This window comes from Rhinatrema bivittatum, chromosome 8, assembly GCF_901001135.1.
Source record: "Rhinatrema bivittatum chromosome 8, aRhiBiv1.1, whole genome shotgun sequence".
NCBI lineage: Eukaryota > Metazoa > Chordata > Amphibia > Gymnophiona > Rhinatrematidae > Rhinatrema > Rhinatrema bivittatum.
In genome coordinates this window covers 246,606,541-246,626,652 of record NC_042622.1, presented here as the reverse complement: position 1 = coordinate 246,626,652, position 20,112 = coordinate 246,606,541, and the positions used below count along the sequence as shown (strand labels likewise).

Below are 20,112 nucleotides of genomic sequence, written 5' to 3'. Positions count from 1 at the left end.
CATATATCTAAACAAACAAATAAATATGTAAAGGGCACATTTACCAATGCGTAGATATATTCGGTGTATACAAGTTACCTTGTCCCTGAGGGGATAGCATTGGCCTAGTGGAGTAAGTGATAAGGAATAGGGGAACTGGGTTTTGGGCTGGACAGGGAATATATGGCACATATCTTAGTTGCGTCACCCCCTTGAAAGCTTGGCAGAAGAGCCAGGCTTTCACCAACTTTCTGAAATAGGTGTATTTCCTCTGAGAGGGAATTCCAGAGGATGAGAGTTGGCTGCTGTGAAGTCCTGCTGATGGGTTTCAGGCCACTAGACCTCTGAGTGATGGTGTGGTAAGGGGAAGATCCTTGGGAGGATCGTAGCAGCCTAGATAGAGTACAATAGGGTTAGCCCGTTCTTCAGGTTTCCTGGGCTGTTTCCTCTTCAATATTAGCAGCAGGATTTAAGGCACTGGTAGTCAGTGAAGTTTGTGTAGGGTGGGCCTGATGTCATCCTGCCACCTGCATCCATCTAACAGTCATGCTGTAGTATTTCATATTAGTTGCAGTTGTTGTAGGCTTTTCATTTTCAGACCACTGTATAATGCATTAGAGTAGTCCAGCTGAGATGTTGTCATGGCACAGATTACTGTGACCATGTTTGCCTTCACAATAAATGGGCAGAGTTTATGTAACTGGTGCAGATGAAAGAAGCAGCTTTTAACTGTTGCATGAATCTATGGGTACATGGTTAGTGCAGAGCCTAGCAGGGCACCAAGGCTCCTGATTTGTTTCAAGGGGAGCTCTTATTCTCCAAAAGGGCTTTTAATATTAGAATTCTGATCTACATTTTGAACCCACAACAGCTCTATTTTATTCAGATCTAGATAAGTTTATTATTGTAACCCATTTTTTGTATGGCTGTGAGACAGCTTTCTCCTACCTGAAGGTAGGTCAAGAGGAGGAGCTGAACATAGTTGGTGTAAATGTAGTATTTTATGTCCATCAATCGGATCAGCTGGGCTTGTAGTTTGAGAAAGATGCTGAATAAAACAGGTGACAGTATAGATCCCTGTGGTACTCCACAGGTCAGGATCCAGAGAGTGGAGGAGGTGCCCGTGAAAGGTTAAGACTGATGCCAATTTGTTACTTGACTCCTCAAGCCTGTCTCTGCCAGCTGTGACAGCATGGCAGTGTGGTCTGTGTATCAAATGTTGCCAAGAAGTCCAGCAGCACCGAGGCAAGACCCTTGTTATGGTTTTTGTAGTAATCGTCCAATAGAGAAACAAAGGCGGTCTCTGCTCTGTATCCTGGTCTAAATTGCTTGGCATGGATCAAGCCAGATGCTCTCTTCCCGCCAGAAATTGAGGTGGCTGTCGACTGCCTGCTCTACAGGTTTCCCCAGGAAAGGAATGTTTGACATTAGGTGACAGTTTTCCAGTTTGTCTGGATCAAGTGAGTTGGTTTTTTTTTCAGAAATGGGCAGACTACAACCCTTTTTAAAGCAGTTGGCATCAGCCCTTCCAATAGAGAGGTGTTCAATATTTTTGTGGCCCATTCATTAAGGCCCCACTTGCTAGCTTCCCGAGCATGGACAGACATAAGTCAAAGGTGCATGGACTGGGCCATTAATAGAATCTGAGACCCTCTTCTCTTATTACATTAAATGAGTCCCAACCTTTGGAAGGATAATGTGAGCTCCTTTGGTCCACTGCCGGGGTGGCTGGGGAAGCCATACTAATGGACTGGAGATGTAGTTCCTACTTTTCATAGGGAAAACAGAACAAAATTGTGTAGGCAATAGGAGTAGATCAGCCTCTTTGGGTAGACCTGGGTGAAGCAGCAACCCCACCCAGGGCATCACAGCTGTTTACCTTCTAGTCCTTATCTGCATTTCAGGATAACTGTGTGATCGTACCAAACTCAGGCCAGGAGGATGCTGACCAGGATGGGATAGGAGATGCCTGCGATGATGATGCTGACGGAGATGGAATACTGAATGCAGAAGTAGGTACTCAATAAAAATCACAAGTGCCACCAGTTAAGATCCAGACCTCACTTAGTACCTGACCAAGTCAGCTCATGCAGGTTAAGCTCTGGAGCTGAAGTTCAATTTTCTTCAAGAAAAGCAGAACTACAAATGTAATGATGTAATGGGATAAAACAAGAACTCAACTAGCTTGTCAAAGTTTACTTGGGCCAAGTGGTATTTCTACAGCCCCATACAGCTGCTGCATCTTTAACATTAATCAATTAAAATATAGGCAACATAAGGGAGCAACAGCTATCTTTTGATCAACTTTACCAAGCCATGCAATAGAAAAATGTGGTATAAGCTGCTAGATAAATTGAATTTTTTTGGCCTCTGGTCTTCTTGCTATTCAACCACTGGAAGGAATAACTTGACTCTGTGATTCTTGGCAGGATAACTGTATCCTAGTACACAACGTGGCCCAGAAGAACTCCGATAAGGATAACTTTGGGGATGCCTGTGACAACTGTCGCTATGTCAAGAATGATGACCAGCTGGACACTGACAAGGATGGAAAGGGAGATGAATGCGACGATGACATGGATGGAGACCGTAAGGTCCTCTGGGGAAAAACCGCACAGCTGCGACACCCTATTATCATTTATTCTCAGAGGAGAGCCTTAGCCATTATTTTACCCCAAAATTTAGGCCTGGCCACTTATATGCTTATATTGTTGCAAAATCATATTTTAACATTAAAAATAATATGGTTGAGAAGGAAGTATGGATTGATACTGGAAGATTTTACCCATCTCTATCCAAAACCTATTTGAAAAGCACTAAGTGTGGCCAATTCAAATCCTCAAGAGCCACAAACAAGTCTGGTTTTCAGGATATCCACGAGATAGATTTGTGTGCATATTCATGGTGGCTATCCTGAGAACTAGGCCTGTTTGTGGCTCTTGAGGACCAGAGCTGGTGACCCCTGCACGAGAAAGAGGGCTTGCAGTAGCTAAAGAGTCCAAGACAAAACTTTATTCCCTGCTGCCAGAAAGGTGACAATCATCATACCTATTAAAAATTAGATACTGGTTCTCAATAATGAAATAAATGTCTTTTTCAGCAAAGTTTTCTTAGAAAAGGAATAGGTCACTGTGTGTTACACCAAAATCAGATGAGAAAACTCATCTCATATGAAGCTTACATTTATTTTTTATTTGGGCACTTGCAAAGGATATCTTTTTTTTATTTCTTAAGTGTCCTTGACTCCTTAAGCATATACTTGGGTTTCTATAATCATATGTGTGGGGAGATGCTGGTTTCCATCAGCTCATGCCCCACAAAGTTACCAAGACCTAGTAATGTTCGTTGTGGATAATGGATGATTTAGGGAACTGGCTACTGAAATACAGTACCTGGGGTCACAACAAAGGCATTTATCGCCGACATAAGACCTTAATGAACGCCTTCTCTTTGGCAGTGATTAAGAATTCAGTGGACAACTGCAGGAAAATCCCCAACCCAGATCAGAGAGATACAGATGGGGACGGCGTAGGAGACATTTGTGATAGTTGTCCAACTATCAGTAACCCTGACCAGGTATATAGTGGAACTTCATCCACTATCATTCTTCTTACTTTTTAACTTTTTCTGGTAAACTTAACACTTGTGACAGGTACTGGAAATTAAAATCCTCTATTTATCCATATAGTGGGAACTATGCAGACAGCAGCGGTATAAGCTTCCTCCTGCTTTCCTGCCAATGCATGTCAGTGTTGCTCTGGAAAAATCCACCACTTTACCCTTACTATCTTTCCTTGGTACTACCTACTTTCTCAAAATAAGTCTCCAAATATGCAGATTCCGATTATTGATGGTAACGGCCAATACAGCCTTCTTCCCTCTCATCCTTGCTCCTCCCATCCATGCTACCTTGCATCCATTCCACACCCTATTCCTACAGCCAAAACCTCATCCATTACTGTTGACAACCATCTCAGTTCTTTTCTTTACTGTTCAATTAGGAAAAAAACTCCTGTAATTTATGATTTAACTTCCAGTCACCTGACATTATATTAATAACAGAAACTTGGCTGTATGAACATGATGCTGTTAACCAAAACAAACTATGTCCTAATGGCTACACTTATTTCTCGCAATTCACATAAATCGAAGAGGCGGCGGCCTATTTGTAATTGTCAAGACCAATCTGCTACCCAGCAAGAAGGACTTACCACCTCATGAAAACTTTGAACTCATGTTAATTACCACACCCGTTCTCATTATCTGCCTTGTCTACTGTCCTCCAGGGACTCTCAACCATGATTTATCTCCTTTTTTGGAAGCTTTAGCTATATTACCTACTCAATACCCCTTTTACTATAATTGCTGGAGATTTCAACCTACACTTCAATAGTAATCCCACACCCCTTCTGTTCTTCACATTACTGAAGCTCTATCAGACTTAGGCCTCAAATCTTTAGTTGTAGATCCTAGTCACAAACATGGTAATACATTAGACCAGATTTTTTCAGCACATCTCATATAGACTTAAGTACCATTGTTCAAGTTCCCTGGTCTGATCACTTTATAATTCAATCCTCAGGACATATTAAAAGACATCTCACTAACACAAGTAAGTCAATCAACAACAACAACCAAAGAGGGCTATAGCAAATTATTAATGTTAAGACTATTACAATTAAACCCGAATGATTTCAGAACCATTCTACAAGCTCTAATTTTTACAGGCACTGATTACTGTAATGCTCTGTTTCTTGGCCTACCCCAATCCACTATACGACCCTTACAGATACTACAAAATTCTGCAGCGAGGATATTAATCGGGTCATGAAAGCCCAATCATATTACTCCAATATTAAAAGATCTGCACTGGCTACCCATTGAAAAACGAATCCAATACAAAACATTATGTATCTCACATAAAGAGATTCACAGAGAACAGGTTGAATGGTTAAATGCCTCCATAGGGCTTCACACACTACAGCGACATTTAAGATCAGTTAATAAAGGACTACTATCAATACTATCAGTGTCCTCAGCTAGATTGACATCCGTCAGAGACAGAGCAATATCTCTTGCGGGGCTCAAGCTATAGAACACACTTCCAACGGAATTAAGGCTAGAAACTAATCTCAAATCTTTCATAAAAATTGTTAAAACATGGCTATTTAATCAAGCCTTTAATGTTGGCATAGGCTAAGCGAAGTCGGTTCAATTTTTCGCATGCTTTCACATATTTTTGGACTGTGCCAAGACAAAATTGGATTATTATGCTCTTTTATTTGTTTTTTTTATAACTATTATTTAATTTTATTGTTTACCTGTATTATTTTATCCGATCTTTTTTACTTTATTAATATTGTAATATGAATAGTAGCTTAAGTTAGGTATATTGAGTTTTATTGTTAGACATTTTATTTTGTATTGAGTTTTTACTATTAATTAATTTCATGTATTTTTTATTTTATTATTAATGCATTTTGCTGTAAACCGATATGATGGTAATTCCAAACACCGGTATAGAAAAACCTAATAAATAAAAATAAACAAACATAAAAACAGTCCTAAAATGTAAAAAAATAGACCCAGATTCATTTGCCGATTTTCTCATATCACAGCTTTATTCCAATATAGCCACAGACTGGAATTCATCCATTGAAAATTGTCTAAGTTAGCTCCACTGAAAGCCTGCTCTATAATTAATAGACCAAAAGCAGCCTGGGATAACAATACATTACAAGGATGAAACAAAAATTAAGAAATCTTGAATGAAAATGGCGAAAAAATCCTCTAAATGAATGCATACAGGCCTATTACTCCTACCTTCGTAAATACAATAAGGAAATTGATCACACCAAGAAAACCTTCTATGCAGTTCAAATACAAGCTTCTAATGGTAACCCACACACCCTTTTTAGTATAGTGAAATCAATCACCACTATACGCCAGGATGCTATTACTCATTCATCTCCAGACTCCTGTATTAATGTTGCCCAGCATTTTAAAGAAAAAAAAGGCAAAATCTCATCAGAATTCACAACCCTACCAATTCCCCTTCCATCACTTCCCCCTGCCATCAGCTCTTTCTCCGACTTTGATCATATTGATTTCACTTCGATTACTCGTATCATTTATAAATCAAAAGCCTCAAATAGTCCATAAGGAGAGCAGCGCTGTTCTAGAATCGCTGATGTTCTGTTTTTTGTTGGGGTTTTTTTAATCGAAAACTAACACGCTGGCCTCACCAGAGCACAACCCGTGACTGTCTCTGGGCTGGGGGGGGGGGGGGGGACCAGCCCACCGGTAAATACCCCCCAGTCACTCACCGGCTGCTGCTCCAGGGACATGGGAGCGAAGAGGAACTTTCCGGCAGGCCTACCACGGAGGAGAAAATGAATCAGCTCCTCAGGAGGCCCACCTTTTTTTTTTTTTAATCTACAAAAAACTTTGTTTTAGGCAAACAAATCAAAGATTCCTGCACAGCCCTTTTTTTTTTTTTTTTTTTTTACAGAATCAAACAACCAGGACCACAGGTTTTGCCACCTTCATCTGCTGGAGACAAAGAAATACTGAAGGGGGCTGCAGGTGGCTCATCCTTCTTACAGGGGTGCCCTTCAAGTTTTTCTCTGTCTCCATCTGCTGGAAGGGAGGCATAACCCAGCAGTCTGGGCTGATCTGGGTACGTACAGGGAGCACGGCTTTAGAAAGGGCCACAGCAATGAATCCTTGCTCATTTCATCTGTTGACTCTATTATAAGAAGCTTTGATTCCAATACAGATTACATTATAGGGTTTGTTTTTTTTATATCTCTGCTGCATTCGATACATTAAACCATGACATTCTTTTTTCGAATCTTCAACACATAAGTATCACAGGCTGTGTCCTTAAATGGTTCAAATAATTTCTAACCAACCGCCCACAAAAGGTCACCCTTGGTGAATTCAGCTCTGACTGATACTACACTAACTCTGGAGTCTCTCAAGGATCCTCACTGTCCGCTATTCTATTTAACATTTACCTGCTCCCGCTCTGTCATCTTATGGTTAGTCTTGACATACAATTTAAAATATACGTTGATGACATCCAGTTCATCGTTCCCTATACTGATTCCTGGTCTAAAACGTTTTCCTTGATACAATTATACTTAAAAACCATAAATACCTGGCTTTCACACAACCGTTTAAAACTGAATACAGCAAAAACAGAATTCTCTTATCCACTATTCCAAACTCATTTTGTTGTCCCCCAGCAAATTTCACGTTTGGCAATCACACTATTCCAATTACAAATTGTGCACGTAATTTAGGAGGAATGATCGACTCTAGTCCATCAATGACTACCAACATCTCCGTTTTAGTTAAAAAAAAAAAAATCATTCTTCAAATTACAACTACTCAAAAAGTTAAAACCTCTCCTTTTTCCATCTGATTTCCATTCAGTTGTGCAAGCACTAATCCTATCAGGAATGGATTACTGCAATGCCTTATATTTGGGTCTTCCAGCATGCTCTATCTGTCCCCTCCAACTTAGTCAAAATTCTGCAGCACTTATAATACTAACACCCCATGCAGAGAACATATCATTCCAGTCTCTCCATTGGCTCCCTTTACAATACAAGGTTCTCTCCATAATTCACAATTTAATATACAATCCTGCCTCCATCAGGTTATGTTCTATACTAAGATTAGACCGTCCACCTTGCCAGTTAAGATTGTTAGATAAATGTATACTCGAGGTACTCATCATAAAAACAGCCAGATTAGACCTGACCCGCAGATGCGCCTTTTCAGTGGCTGGTCCAACTTTATGGAATTGTCTCCCAGATCATATCAGTCCTATTGCAAATTCCAAATACTTCAAAAAAGCACTCAAAAATCATCTATGCATCCTTGCATACAGCTAGCTAAATGACTCTTACTTCTTATTTATTACTTCAACTTACTGCTCTGTTTGTTCCCATGTATTGCTAAGTTGTCCTATGTGATGTTTTAATTATTATTTCACCTACTATGATGTTTTATATTCTGTATGTTTTAATCTATTTGTAAACCGCTTAGATCCACCACAAATCGTATAGGCGGTATATAAGAATTTAAAATAAAGAAATAAAGAAATTTGGTCTCCAAGTCTGCGCCACCTTTGGCCTGTCTCATAAGTCTGTCAACAAGGGTGCTGATTACTGTTCTTTAACTTTTCATTAGTTAGATGCAGACCATGACCTGGTAGGAGACCCATGTGACACCAATCAGGACAGGTAAAAAGGACCAGCTGTTAATGTCTCAATTTCCATGTCCTATGCTATTGTCTTTCTCTACATATGAAACAGGGTTCTTGAAGTAAGAAAATTCAATATTATCTACAGACTTATTTGGATTTCAGTTTATGATGTGTTTTTGACCATCCACAGCACATAATGCAAATAATAACATACTTGTAGAGAAAACCAAAGTCAAACATTTGAATCTGGTTAAAGAAACAGGTTTGTATATAAGCAGTACCATGCTAAGAACATAAGAAAATGCCATACTGGGTCAGACCAAGGGTCCATCAAGCCCAGCATCCTGTTTCCAACAGTGGCCAATCCAGGCCATAAGAACCTGGCAAGTGCCCAAAAACTAAGTCTATTCCATGTAACCATTGCTAATGGCAGTGGCTATTCTCTAAGTGAACTTAATAGCAGGTAAGGGACTTCTCCTCCAAGAACTTATCCAATCCTTTTTTAAACAAAGCTATATTAACTGCACTAACCACATCCTCTGGCAACAAATTCCAGAGTTTAATTGTGCGTTGAGTAAAAAAGAACTTTCTCCGATTAGTTTTAAATGTGCCCCATGCTAACTTCATGGAGTGCCCCCTAGTCTTTCTACTATCCGAAACAGTAAATAACCGATTCACATCTACCTGTTCTAGACCTCTCATGATTTTAAACACCTCTATCATATCCCCCCTCAGTCGTCTCTTCTCCAAGCTGAAAAGTCCTAACCTCTTTAGTCTTTCCTCATAGGGGAGTTGTTCCATTCCCCTTATCATTTTGGTAGCCCTTCCCTGTACCTACTCCATCGCAATTATATATTTTTTGAGATGCGGCGACCAGAATTGTACACAGTATTCAAGGTGCGTTCTCACCATGGAGCGATACAGAGGCATTTTGACATTTTCCGTTTTATTCACCATTCCCTTTCTAATAATTCCCAACATTCTGTTTGCTTTTTTGACTGCCGCAGCACACTGTACCGATGATTTCAATGTGTTATCCACTATGACACCTAGATCTCTTTCTTGGGTTGTAGCACCTAATATGGAACCCAACATTGTGTAATTATAGCATGGGTTATTTTTCCCTATATGCATCACCTTGCACTTATCCTCATTAAATCTCATCTGCCATTTGGATGCCCAATTTTCCAGTCTCACAAGCTCTTCCTGCAATTTATCACAATCTGCTTGTGAATTAACTACTCTGAACAATTTTGTGTCATCTGCAAATTTGATTATCTCACTCGTATTTCTTTCCAGATCATTTATAAATATATTGAAAAGTAAGGGTCCCAATACAGATCCCTGAGGCACTCCACTGTCCACTCCCTTCCACTGAGAAAATTGCCCATTTAATCCTAATCTCTGTTTCCTGTCTTTTAGCCAGTTTGCAATCCACGAAAGGACATCGCCACCTATCCCATGACTTTTTACTTTTCCTAGTAGCCTCTCATGAGGAACTTTGTCAAACGCCTTCTGAAAATCCAAGTATACTATATCTACCGGTTCACCTTTATCCACATGTTTATTAAGTCCTTCAAAAAAGTGAAGCAGATTTGTGAGGCAAGACTTGCCCTGGGTAAAGCCATGCTGACTTTGTTCCATTAAACCATGTCTTTCTATATGTTCTGTGATTTTAATGTTTAGAACACTTTCCACTATTTTTCCTGGCACTGAAGTCAGGCTAACCGGTCTGTAGTTTCCCGGATCGCCCCTGGAGCCCTTTTTAAATATTGGGGTTACATTTGCTATCCTCCAGTCTTCAGGTACAATGGATGATTTTAATGATAAGTTACAAATTTTTACTAATAGGTCTGAAATTTCATTTTTTAGTTCCTTCAGAACTCTGGGGTGTATACCATCCGGTCCAGGTGATTTACTACTCTTCAGTTTGTCAATCAGGCCTACCACATCTTCTAGGTTCACCGTAATTTGATTCAGTCCATCTGAATCATTACCCATGAAAACCTTCTCCATTACGGGTACCTCCCCAACATCCTCTTCGGTAAACACCGAAGCAAAGAAATCATTTAATCTTTCCGCGATGGCCTTATCTTCTCTAAGTGCCCCTTTAACCCCTCGATCATCTAACGGTCCAACTGACTCCCTCACAGGCTTTCTGCTTCGGATATATTTTAAAAAGTTTTTACTGTGAGTTTTTGCCTCTACAGCCAACTTCATTTCAAATTCTCTCTTAGCCTGCCTTATCAATGTCTTACATTTAACTTGCCAATGTTTATGCTTTATCCTATTTTCTTCTGTTGGATCCTTCTTCCAATTTTTGAATGAAGATCTTTTGGCTAAAATAGCTTCTTTCACCTCCCCTTTTAACCATGCCGGTAATTGTTTTGCCTTCTTTCCACCTTTCTTAATGTGTGGAATACATCTGGACTGTGCTTCTAGAATGGTATTTTTTTTAACAATGACCACGCCTCTTGGACATTTTTTACTTTTGTAGCTGCTCCTTTCAGTTTTTTTCTAACAATTTTTCTCATTTTATCAAAGTTTCCCTTTTGAAAGTTTAGCACGAGAGCCTTGGATTTGCACACTGTTCCTTTTCCAGTCATTAAATCAAATTTGATCATATTATGACCACTATTGCCAAGGAGCCCCACCACCGTTACCTCTCTCACCAAGTCCTGTGCTCCACTGAGAATTATATCTAAAATTGCTCCCTCTCTCGTCGGTTCCTGAACCAATTGCTCCATAAAGCTATAATTTATTCCATCCAGGAACGTTATCTCTCTAGCGTGACCCGATGATACATTTACCCAGTCTATATTGGGGTAATTGAAGTCTCCCATTATTACTGCACTACCAATTTGGTTAGCTTCCCTAATTTCTCTTAGCATTTCACTGTCCATCTCACTATCTTGACCAGGTGGATGGTAGTATACCCCTATCACTATAGTCTTCCCCGACACACAAGGGATTTCTACCCATAAAGATTCAATTTTGTATTTAGTCTCATGCAGGATGTTTATCCTGTTGGACTCTATGCCATCCCGGACATAAAGTGCCACACCTCCTCCCGAGTGCTCCTCTCTGTCATTGCGATATAATTTGTACCCTGGTATAGCACTGTCCCATTGGTTATCCTCTTTCCACCATGTCTCTGAGATGCCAATTAAGTCTATGTCATCATTTACTGCTATACATTCTAATTCTCCCATCTTACTTCTTAGACTTCTGGCATTAGCATACAAACATTTCAAAGTTGGTTTTTTGTTTGTATTTTCATTCTGCTTTTTAATTGATAGGGATAAGTTAGAATTTTTTAGCTCAGGTGACTTTTTAGTTACAGGCACTTGGACTACTTTTCTAATTATTGGAACCTCACTGTCGGGATGCCCTAATTCTAATGCATCATTAGTATCCTTTAAAGATACCTCTCTCCGAACCATGCGCTGCTGAGCGACTGTCGGCTTTCCCCTTTGTTCTAGTCAGACCAATGGTCCAACAAGACCAACATCCTGTCCCCTCCTGTAGTTAATCTAGGTCACTTGTTACTAGTTGACAGATCAAAATAGAGAAGCCCATTCCTTGTTTCCCAACCAGTCCTGGAGGTACACTTAACCAGACTGGTTTAGGGGATATCTACAATGAATAAGCAATATTTAGGGGATATCTACAATGAATACAATGAAAAGCTCAGAGATGTGCTGGCGGGTCCGCTGAGCGACCTGTTCAATAGATCCCTAGAAACGGGAGTGGTGCCGAGTGATTGGAGAAGAGCGGTGGTGGTCCCGCTTCACAAGAGTGGGAACAGAGAGGAGGCTGGTAACTACAGACCGGTTAGCCTCACTTCGGTGGTGGGAAAAGTAATGGAGTCACTGTTGAAAGAGAGAATAGTGAACTATCTACAGTCCGGAGAATTGTTGGACCAGAGGCAGCATGGATTCACCAGAGGAAGATCCTGTCAGACAAATCTGATTGACTTTTTTGACTGGGTAACCAAGGAATTGGATCGAGGAAGAGCGCTCGATGTCATCTACTTGGATTTCAGCAAAGCTTTTGATACGGTTCCACACAGGAGACTGGTGAATAAAACGAGAAGCTTAGGAGTGAGTGCCGAGGTGGTGACCTGGATTGAAAACTGGTTGACGGACAGAAGACAATGCGTGATGGTAAATGGAACTTTCTCTGAAGAGAGAGCAGTTTTAAGTGGTGTACCACAAGGATCGGTGTTGGGACCGGTCCTGTTCAATATCTTTGTGAGCGACATTGCGGACAGGATAGAAGGTAAGGTTTATCTTTTTGCGGATGACACAAAGATCTGCAACAGAATGGACTCGCCGGAAGGAGTGGAGAGAATGAGACGGGATTTAAGGAAACTGGAAGAGTTGTCGAAGATATGGCAGCTGAGATTCAATGCCAAGAAGTGCAAAGTCATGCATATGGGGAGTGGAAATCCGAATGAACTGTATTCGATGGGGGGGGGGGGGGGGGGGGGGGGGGGAAAGGCTGATGTGCATGGAGCAGGAGAGAGACCTTGGGGTGAAGTGTCTAATGATATGAAGTCTGCGAAACAATGCGACAAGGCGATAGCAAAAGCCAGAAGAATGCTGGGATGCATAGAGAGAGGAATATCGAGTAAGAAAAGGGAAGTGATTATCCCCTTGTACAGGTCCTTGGTGAGGCCTCACCTGGAGTACTGTGTTCAGTTCTGGAGACCGTATCTACAAAGAGACAAGGACAAGATGGAGGCGGTACAGAGAAGAGCGACCAGGAAGGTGGAGGGTCTTCATCGGATGACATACGAGGAGAGATTGAAGAATCTAAATATGTACTCCCTGGAGGAAAGGAGGAGCAGGGGTGATATGATTCAGACTTTCAGATACTTGAAAAACTTTAATGATCCAAAGACAACGACAAACCTTTTCTATCAGAAAAAAATCAACAGAACCAGAGGTCACGAGCTGAGGCTCCAGGGAGGAAGACTAAGAACCAATGTCAGGAAGTATTTCTTCACGGAAAGGGTGGTGGATGCCTAGAATGCCCTTCCGGAGGAAGTGGTGAAGTCTAAAACTGTGAACGACTTCAAAGGGGCGTGGGATAAACACTGTGGATCCATCAAGTCTAGAGAGCGTGAATAAAGTGGAGGCAGCAAAACACTGCACAGAGCGGCAGTAGCCACAGAGGCATTCAAACACTGCAAAGAGCGGCAGTAGCCACAGAGGCATTCAAACACTGCACGGAGCGGCAGTAGCCACAGAGGCATTCACGGAGCGGGATGCCAGTGGCCAGTAGTTAGTGTTCCACCTTCACGGAGCGGAAGGATGGAGGGCTGCTATCTCCCAAAAAATAAATAAATAAATAAATAAAAACAAACAAAAAAATAAAAACAGGGGTGGGTAAGAGTATGGGGCAAGGGGGTGGCCTGCTTGTTACAGCGGTTGCTACCCCTAATTGAGCTAGATGTCACTTGGATGCAGATACGGAGCTGCTCTCTAAATTGGTGGTGGAGTGGAGGGGAATTAGGGCTGGAGGGTACTGAAAGCCAATAGTAACAGGTGGGAGAGGGAAAAAGGGAAAAAAAATGGATAACGTGCGTAGCTTGCTGGGCAAACTAGATGGGCTGTTTGGTCTTCTTCTGCCGACATTTCTATGTTTCTATGTTAATATGAGGTAGATATGCATACACTGAATGGAGCTCCACTGTATGCAATTATGTATTATCCATTTTCATTACAAGACAATCTGACAACCAAGTCAGGTAGTGTGCCTGTAGGACAGGGTTAGGTCCTAGAGGCACACTACCTCTAGGATTAAGCCAGGATTATTTTATTACTTATTAAGTTGCATTTATAAACTGCAATATCCACTTCACTCCACTTATTAAATATCAGACGAAGGGCCTGATTTACTGAGCTTTTTGCTCATAGAAAATGAATGAGAAAAAAAACCTTTTGTAAATCAATCTCATACTGAGACCATTTCCCAATCCTCTGCTTGCCTGTAGTGATGGGGATGGTCATCAGGACACACGGGACAACTGCCCATCAGTGATCAACAGTGCTCAGTTGGACACCGACCAAGATGGAATGGGGGATGAGTGTGATGACGACGACGACAATGATGGAATTCCAGACTACACACCTCCTGGTCCAGATAACTGCAGGCTTGTGCCAAACCCAGGGCAGGAGGATTCAGATGGTGATTCCTATAAACAGATAGAAAGGACTGGCGTATAACCTTAGCAGCAAGTGCTGTTTTTCTCCATGCAGAAGGGTCCAATTCGATTCCCAGATGGGTCATCCAACTTAGATCAGCTGGGGCTGCTTTTCAGATAAAGTTTACAGCCCCTGTGGGGTGGGAGAAGGGAGGAATGGTCATTGCTGAAGGGTGACAGATTTAGAATACATGATATAGAGTTACGGAAGGAGCTTGAGTGCATGGCCCCCTGCCTCAGGACTGCTGCTGTAATAACCAGACTAGGAAGAGTGGGAGGGAAAGTCTAATAAAATTAAAAAAAAATTGCCAAGTAATTGTGAATGAAGGCTCATGGCACCAGAATCCCAGCACTGGTTGCACCTGACCCGGAAGGAGACGGACAGAACTACTGGTTAAAACCCCCCCCCCCAGATATAAAGAATAAGCAAGCAATGGAGGACATGGTGATACTGTCTGAAGAGGAAAGGGTACACATTATGTCAGTGTATTGAGTTGATTGGCTGTACAAGGCCCCTGGTACTTTATCATGCCACCCTAGCACTGCTCTGCCTTGTCAGATACTAATTCTCTTAATGGAAAGAGTAATGTCTTATCACACAAGGAAAACAATTATCACTGTCTTAGTTTTGCAACAAAGAACTTTATTAATTTCCACTAAATTCTAGGGAAAGCTACTATAGATGGTGTATCATGGGCTCTGTAGTAGTGCATTCTCTACTGTTTATTAGTGTATTATTCATTTTCTCTCTTCTACCTCCTCCCCCCACCACCAAACGGCAGGTGATGGCATTGGAGATGTCTGCGAAGATGACTTTGACAAGGACTTGGTGATCGACAGAATTGATGTTTGTCCAGAGAATGCTCAGATCACATTAACAGACTTCAGGGCCTATCAAACTGTTGTCCTGGATCCTGAAGGAGATGCCCAGATTGATCCCAACTGGATAGTTCTCAATCAGGTATTGTAGGATCTTGACTTTACGAGTGGATTTAGAGAAGGAAAAAAAAAACTTTGGGGTCTCAAGCTCCTAAGAATATCCTTCATATTCGCAACAAGCTATAATGGCAAATGCGGACTTTTTCTTAAAAATGCCTTGGGGTATTAACAGTATTGAGCTGTAAATACTGGTATCTGAGACTTGAACTGCTAAACTGACTGTACCGCGGTGACCATTTGGACTAGAGACATTTAGTTCAACTTTGGCTAAGGCCACAAATGGTTGAGTTGAGTTTGGTGATTCTCCAACTGGTCTACCACTGTACCTAAAAATAAAATCACATCATGCAATCACATGGCAGCCTGGGTCCTTTATGTTTTAAGTAATCTCCCTCCCTTGCCCTTATTATTTCTCTGTGTCTGGCCCAAATCTACTGCAATCCTGTCATGGGTTTCATTCATTATTACCATCTTCTGTAAAAAATAAATAAATAAAAAATTCTCATACTGTTCCTGAGCTTATCTCCCTCCAACCTCATATCACAATCCCTGCTCCTTGAATTTCTATTTTCTCTAGAGCAGGGTATCTCAATTCTGTCCTGGTGACTATACAACCAGTCAGGTTTTTGGGAGATCCATAATGAATATGCATGAGATAAAGCTGAATATAGCTTGGGCAGATGGCAAAGACCATTGCCTTTTCAGAAGTATTAACCTTTCCTTTCCTTTCCTGTGAGCAGATAAGTCATATAGATAACTTCAATACATGTCTCACGAACTAGTGCAAATAAGGATTTTGATTTATTGGAAGTTAGGGCTGTTTATGGAACAGTGAAAGACTATAATGGTAAAGATAGCCTTCATCGGTCTGTGGAAGGCAAAAGGATTCTAAGTGAAAAATTCAGATCAAGTCATCAGACATTTAAACTAGAGGACAGGGGTGGCAGAAGGAAGTCAATGAAATTGAATGTTGATCTGCCACATACAAATAAAAATACAAGAAATGGGAGGAGAAATTAACAAAACACAACAGTTCCTCAGTCCACTCTACAGCAGATGAGCAGAAAAGGTGCCCAGGAAGATCAATAAGCTGAGGGAGAAAAGCTGGAAAGTTATGAGCAAAAATGGTCATAGTTTGGGTAATAATGTGCCAGCTAGGAAAGCCCTAATGGTGGAGGCAAACATGGATAGTATTGCAACTACAGAAATATGGTTCAGTGAAGCTCATGAATGGGATACAGGCTAGGGTGCTATAACTTTCTGAAGATGGCTAGAAATGACAAAAAGGGGAAGGGTTTCTCTTTACATCACCCAAATGGCAGATGAAATTTAAAGTGGACAAGTGCAAAGTGATGCATATAGGGAAAAATAACCCTTGCTGTAGTTACACAATGTTGGGTTCCATATTAGGAGCTACCACCCAGGAAAAAGATCTAGGCATCATAGTGGATAATACTTTAAAATAGTTGGCTCAGTGTGCTGCAGCAGTCAAAAAAGCAAATAGAATGTTAGGAATTATTAGGAAGGGAATGGTTAATAGAACGGAAAATGTCATAATGCCTCTGTATCGTTCCATGGTGAGACCGCACCTTGAATACTGTGTACAATTCTGGTTGCCGCATCTCAAAAAAGATATAGTTGTGATGGAGAAGGTACAGAGAAGGGCAACCAAAATGATAAGGGGAATGGAACAACTCCCCTATGAGGAAAGACTAAAGAGGTTAGGGCTGTTCAGCTTGGAGAAGAGACAGCTGAGGGGGGGGGGGGGGGGGATATGATAGAGGTCTTTAAGATCATGAGAGGTCTTGAACAAGTAGATGTGAATCAGTTATTTACACTTTCGGATAATAGGACTAGGGGGCATTCCATGAAGTTAGCAAGTAGCACATTTAAAACTAATCGGAGAAAGTTCTTTTTCATTCAACACATACAATAAAGCTCTGGAATTTGTTGCCAGAGGATGTGGTTAGGGCAGTTAGTGTAGCTGGGTTCAAAACAGGTTTGGATAAGTTCTTGGAGGAGAAGTCCATTAACTGCTATTAATCAAGTTGACTTAGAGAATAGCCACTGCTATTAATTGCATCAGTAGCATGGGATCTTCTTGGTGTTTAAGTACCTGCCAGATACTTGTAGCCTGGATTGGCCACTGATGGAAACAGGATGCTGGGCTTGATGAACCCTTGGTCTGATCCAGCATGGCAATTTCTTCTGTTCTTATGTAAAAATAATATCTAAGCAACTGAAATGGAAGGGATATGGAGGAAGGAAGCACCGTGGGCTGCTGTGAAAAAAACCAATGTAACACCATAAATGGTACCCAACAGTATATATTCAAACAACCCTTTGGTCAGTGTTTATTTAAAAGCACTTATTACCTGCCCTTCCTACGTTCAGAGCGGGATACAATATGCACATACAGAATCAAATGAACAGGAGAGAACACAATTCTTCAGTAAAAGGGGAGCAACATATAAGCATAAGCGAGTTCACTCTATCGAGACAGGGAGGCCAGTAGAGTGGTCAGAATTTGGCTAAGTAACACTCTCCTTAGAGGCACATGTTGGGGGTAATCCATTATTGTTTAGGTTTGGGAACACTTTTCTGAAAAGGAAGGTTTGTAGGGCTTTTTAAAAAAATTCTCTCTCTCGGAGACATCTTACTTCCTTTGGTAGGCTATTCCATAGGTGCGATCCTGCAGAGAAGAAGACGCATTCTCTGGTTTCCTCACAGTGTGTAAACTTTGGAGATGGGACATCTAATAGCATTAGGTTTGTCAATCTGAGGGGGGTCAGTCGGGAGTGTGGATTTTTATTATTGAGGAAATCCATGGGGAGTGTAAATTGTGAATTGAGAAGTGTATGATCATGGTGAGCTTGTACTATATACGGTAAGAGATTGGGAGCCAGTGTAGTGATCCAAGTAGAGGAGAGATTTGTTCACGCGTGGAGTGCAAGTAAGGGTCTTGCTGCTGAGTTTTGTATAATCTGCAGTGGACAGGTCACGCATAAAGGTAGACTTGTTAAGAGGGAATTGCAGTAGTTTATACCGGAGAATAGTAGAGATTGAAGGACAGACCAGAAATCAGAGTGTTCAAGAAGGGGCTTATGGTGACGGAGTAAACGTATTTTGCAGAAGGAGGAGTTGGTAATGGTTCTTATATGGTTGTGCATAGAGGGAGAAGGGTCAATTGTGACACCCAGATTGCGTACAATTTGGGAGATGGTGATGGAATGGGAATCAAAAGAGAAATTGTTGGGTATGTTATCGACAGGATGATGTGATAAAATGATTTCGGTTTTAGAGATGTTGAGGGCTAATTTATTGCTGTGGAGCCATTTTTGGATGGTAGTCAGACAGTGGGTGAGAAAAGATTCTGTAAGGTGTCAGCAAGTCTGTCTGTGTGTCCTGCTGTGGTAGGCTAGGAGCACCCGCTTAGGTCAATCATCCATCTTCAAAGTCACTTTTTTAAGGAAATTTTCTGAAAAACATATAGAAATGACGGCAGAAGAAGACCGAATGGCCCATCCAGTCTGCCCAGCAAGCTACACACTTTATCCTTTTTTTTTTAATCTTTTTCTATCACCCACCTGTTACTATTGGCTTCCAGTACCCTCCAGCCCTAATTCCCCTCCACCCCACCACCAATGTAGAGAGCAGCGCCGGATCTGCATCCAAGTGAACATCCAGCTCAATTAGGGGTAGCAACCACTGCAACAAGCAGGCCACACCCCTGCCCCATACTCTTACCCACCCCTGGTTTTTTGTTTTTTTTTGGAGATGGCAGCCCTCCATCCTTCCGCTCCATGAAGGTGGAACACCAACCACTGGCATCCCGCTCCGTGAATGCCTCTGTGGCTACTGCCGCTCCGTGCAGTGTTTTGCTGCTGTTTTGCTACTGAAACCAGTAGTCGCAACAGTTTCAATAATTAATCAAACAAGCCCAATTTAATTATTGAGACTGTTGCGACTATTGGTTTCATATGCTTTTCAGAAAACTTATTTTTTAAAAAACTGACTTTGAAAGTGGATGATTGAATTGTCCGGGTGGTCCTAGCCTACTAAAGCAAGACATGGACAGACTTGGTGACACTGCGCGCATGTTATAAAATCCGGGGTCGGCGTGCACGCACCTTGCACGCGCCGAGCCCTAGGGGAGCCCAGATGGCTTTCCCTGTTCCCTCTGAGGGAATTGGAGTGGCCTCGGCGGGAACTTTCCTTCCACCCCCCACCTTCCCCTCCTTTGCCCTACCTAACCCACCCCCCAACCTTTATTCCATAAGTAGCGCCTGCCTCCTGGCAGACTTAGGATGCGCATGCCGGCCAAATGCCGGCACGTGATCCCCCAGTATGGCCGCTGTGCCGGAGGCCTCAGTCCCGCCCCCTTCACAAAGCCCAGGGACATACGCACACCCCGGGGCTTGTGCGCGTTGCCGGGCCTCTGCAAAATAAGTTGTGCCTGCCTCCGGGAATTGTTGCCAGAGGATGTGGTTTTTTATTATTGACAATTTTTATTTTATTGGAACAGATACACAACATGACAGAGCAAAACTATAACAGACATTATTATAACATTATGTTTCAAGTAACTTGTACATATTCACAAATAGAACATTACTGGCGATAGATCTAGCAGATACTGAAACTGCTAGCCCCAAAGCTCAGAGTTTCCACTATAACATGCCCCCCCCCCCCCAAAAAAAACCTTCCCACCTCCCTTCAGGCATGAGGGTATCCCGATATGTAAACTAAACCCAATCAGAGAGGT

General features: G+C 41.7%; 1 protein-coding gene across 1 annotated transcript in view; it reads left to right on the top strand.

The window, feature by feature from the left end:
• Positions 1-20,112, top strand: part of COMP (cartilage oligomeric matrix protein) — a 107,259-nt gene that overhangs the window by 62,980 nt on the left and 24,167 nt on the right. The window contains exons 9-14 of the mRNA XM_029614477.1: positions 1,884-1,991; positions 2,409-2,568; positions 3,437-3,555; positions 8,182-8,234; positions 14,199-14,392; positions 15,191-15,369. Of these exons, the coding sequence (XP_029470337.1) occupies positions 1,884-1,991; positions 2,409-2,568; positions 3,437-3,555; positions 8,182-8,234; positions 14,199-14,392; positions 15,191-15,369 (813 nt within the window). The remainder of the gene's footprint in view (positions 1-1,883; positions 1,992-2,408; positions 2,569-3,436; positions 3,556-8,181; positions 8,235-14,198; positions 14,393-15,190; positions 15,370-20,112) is intronic.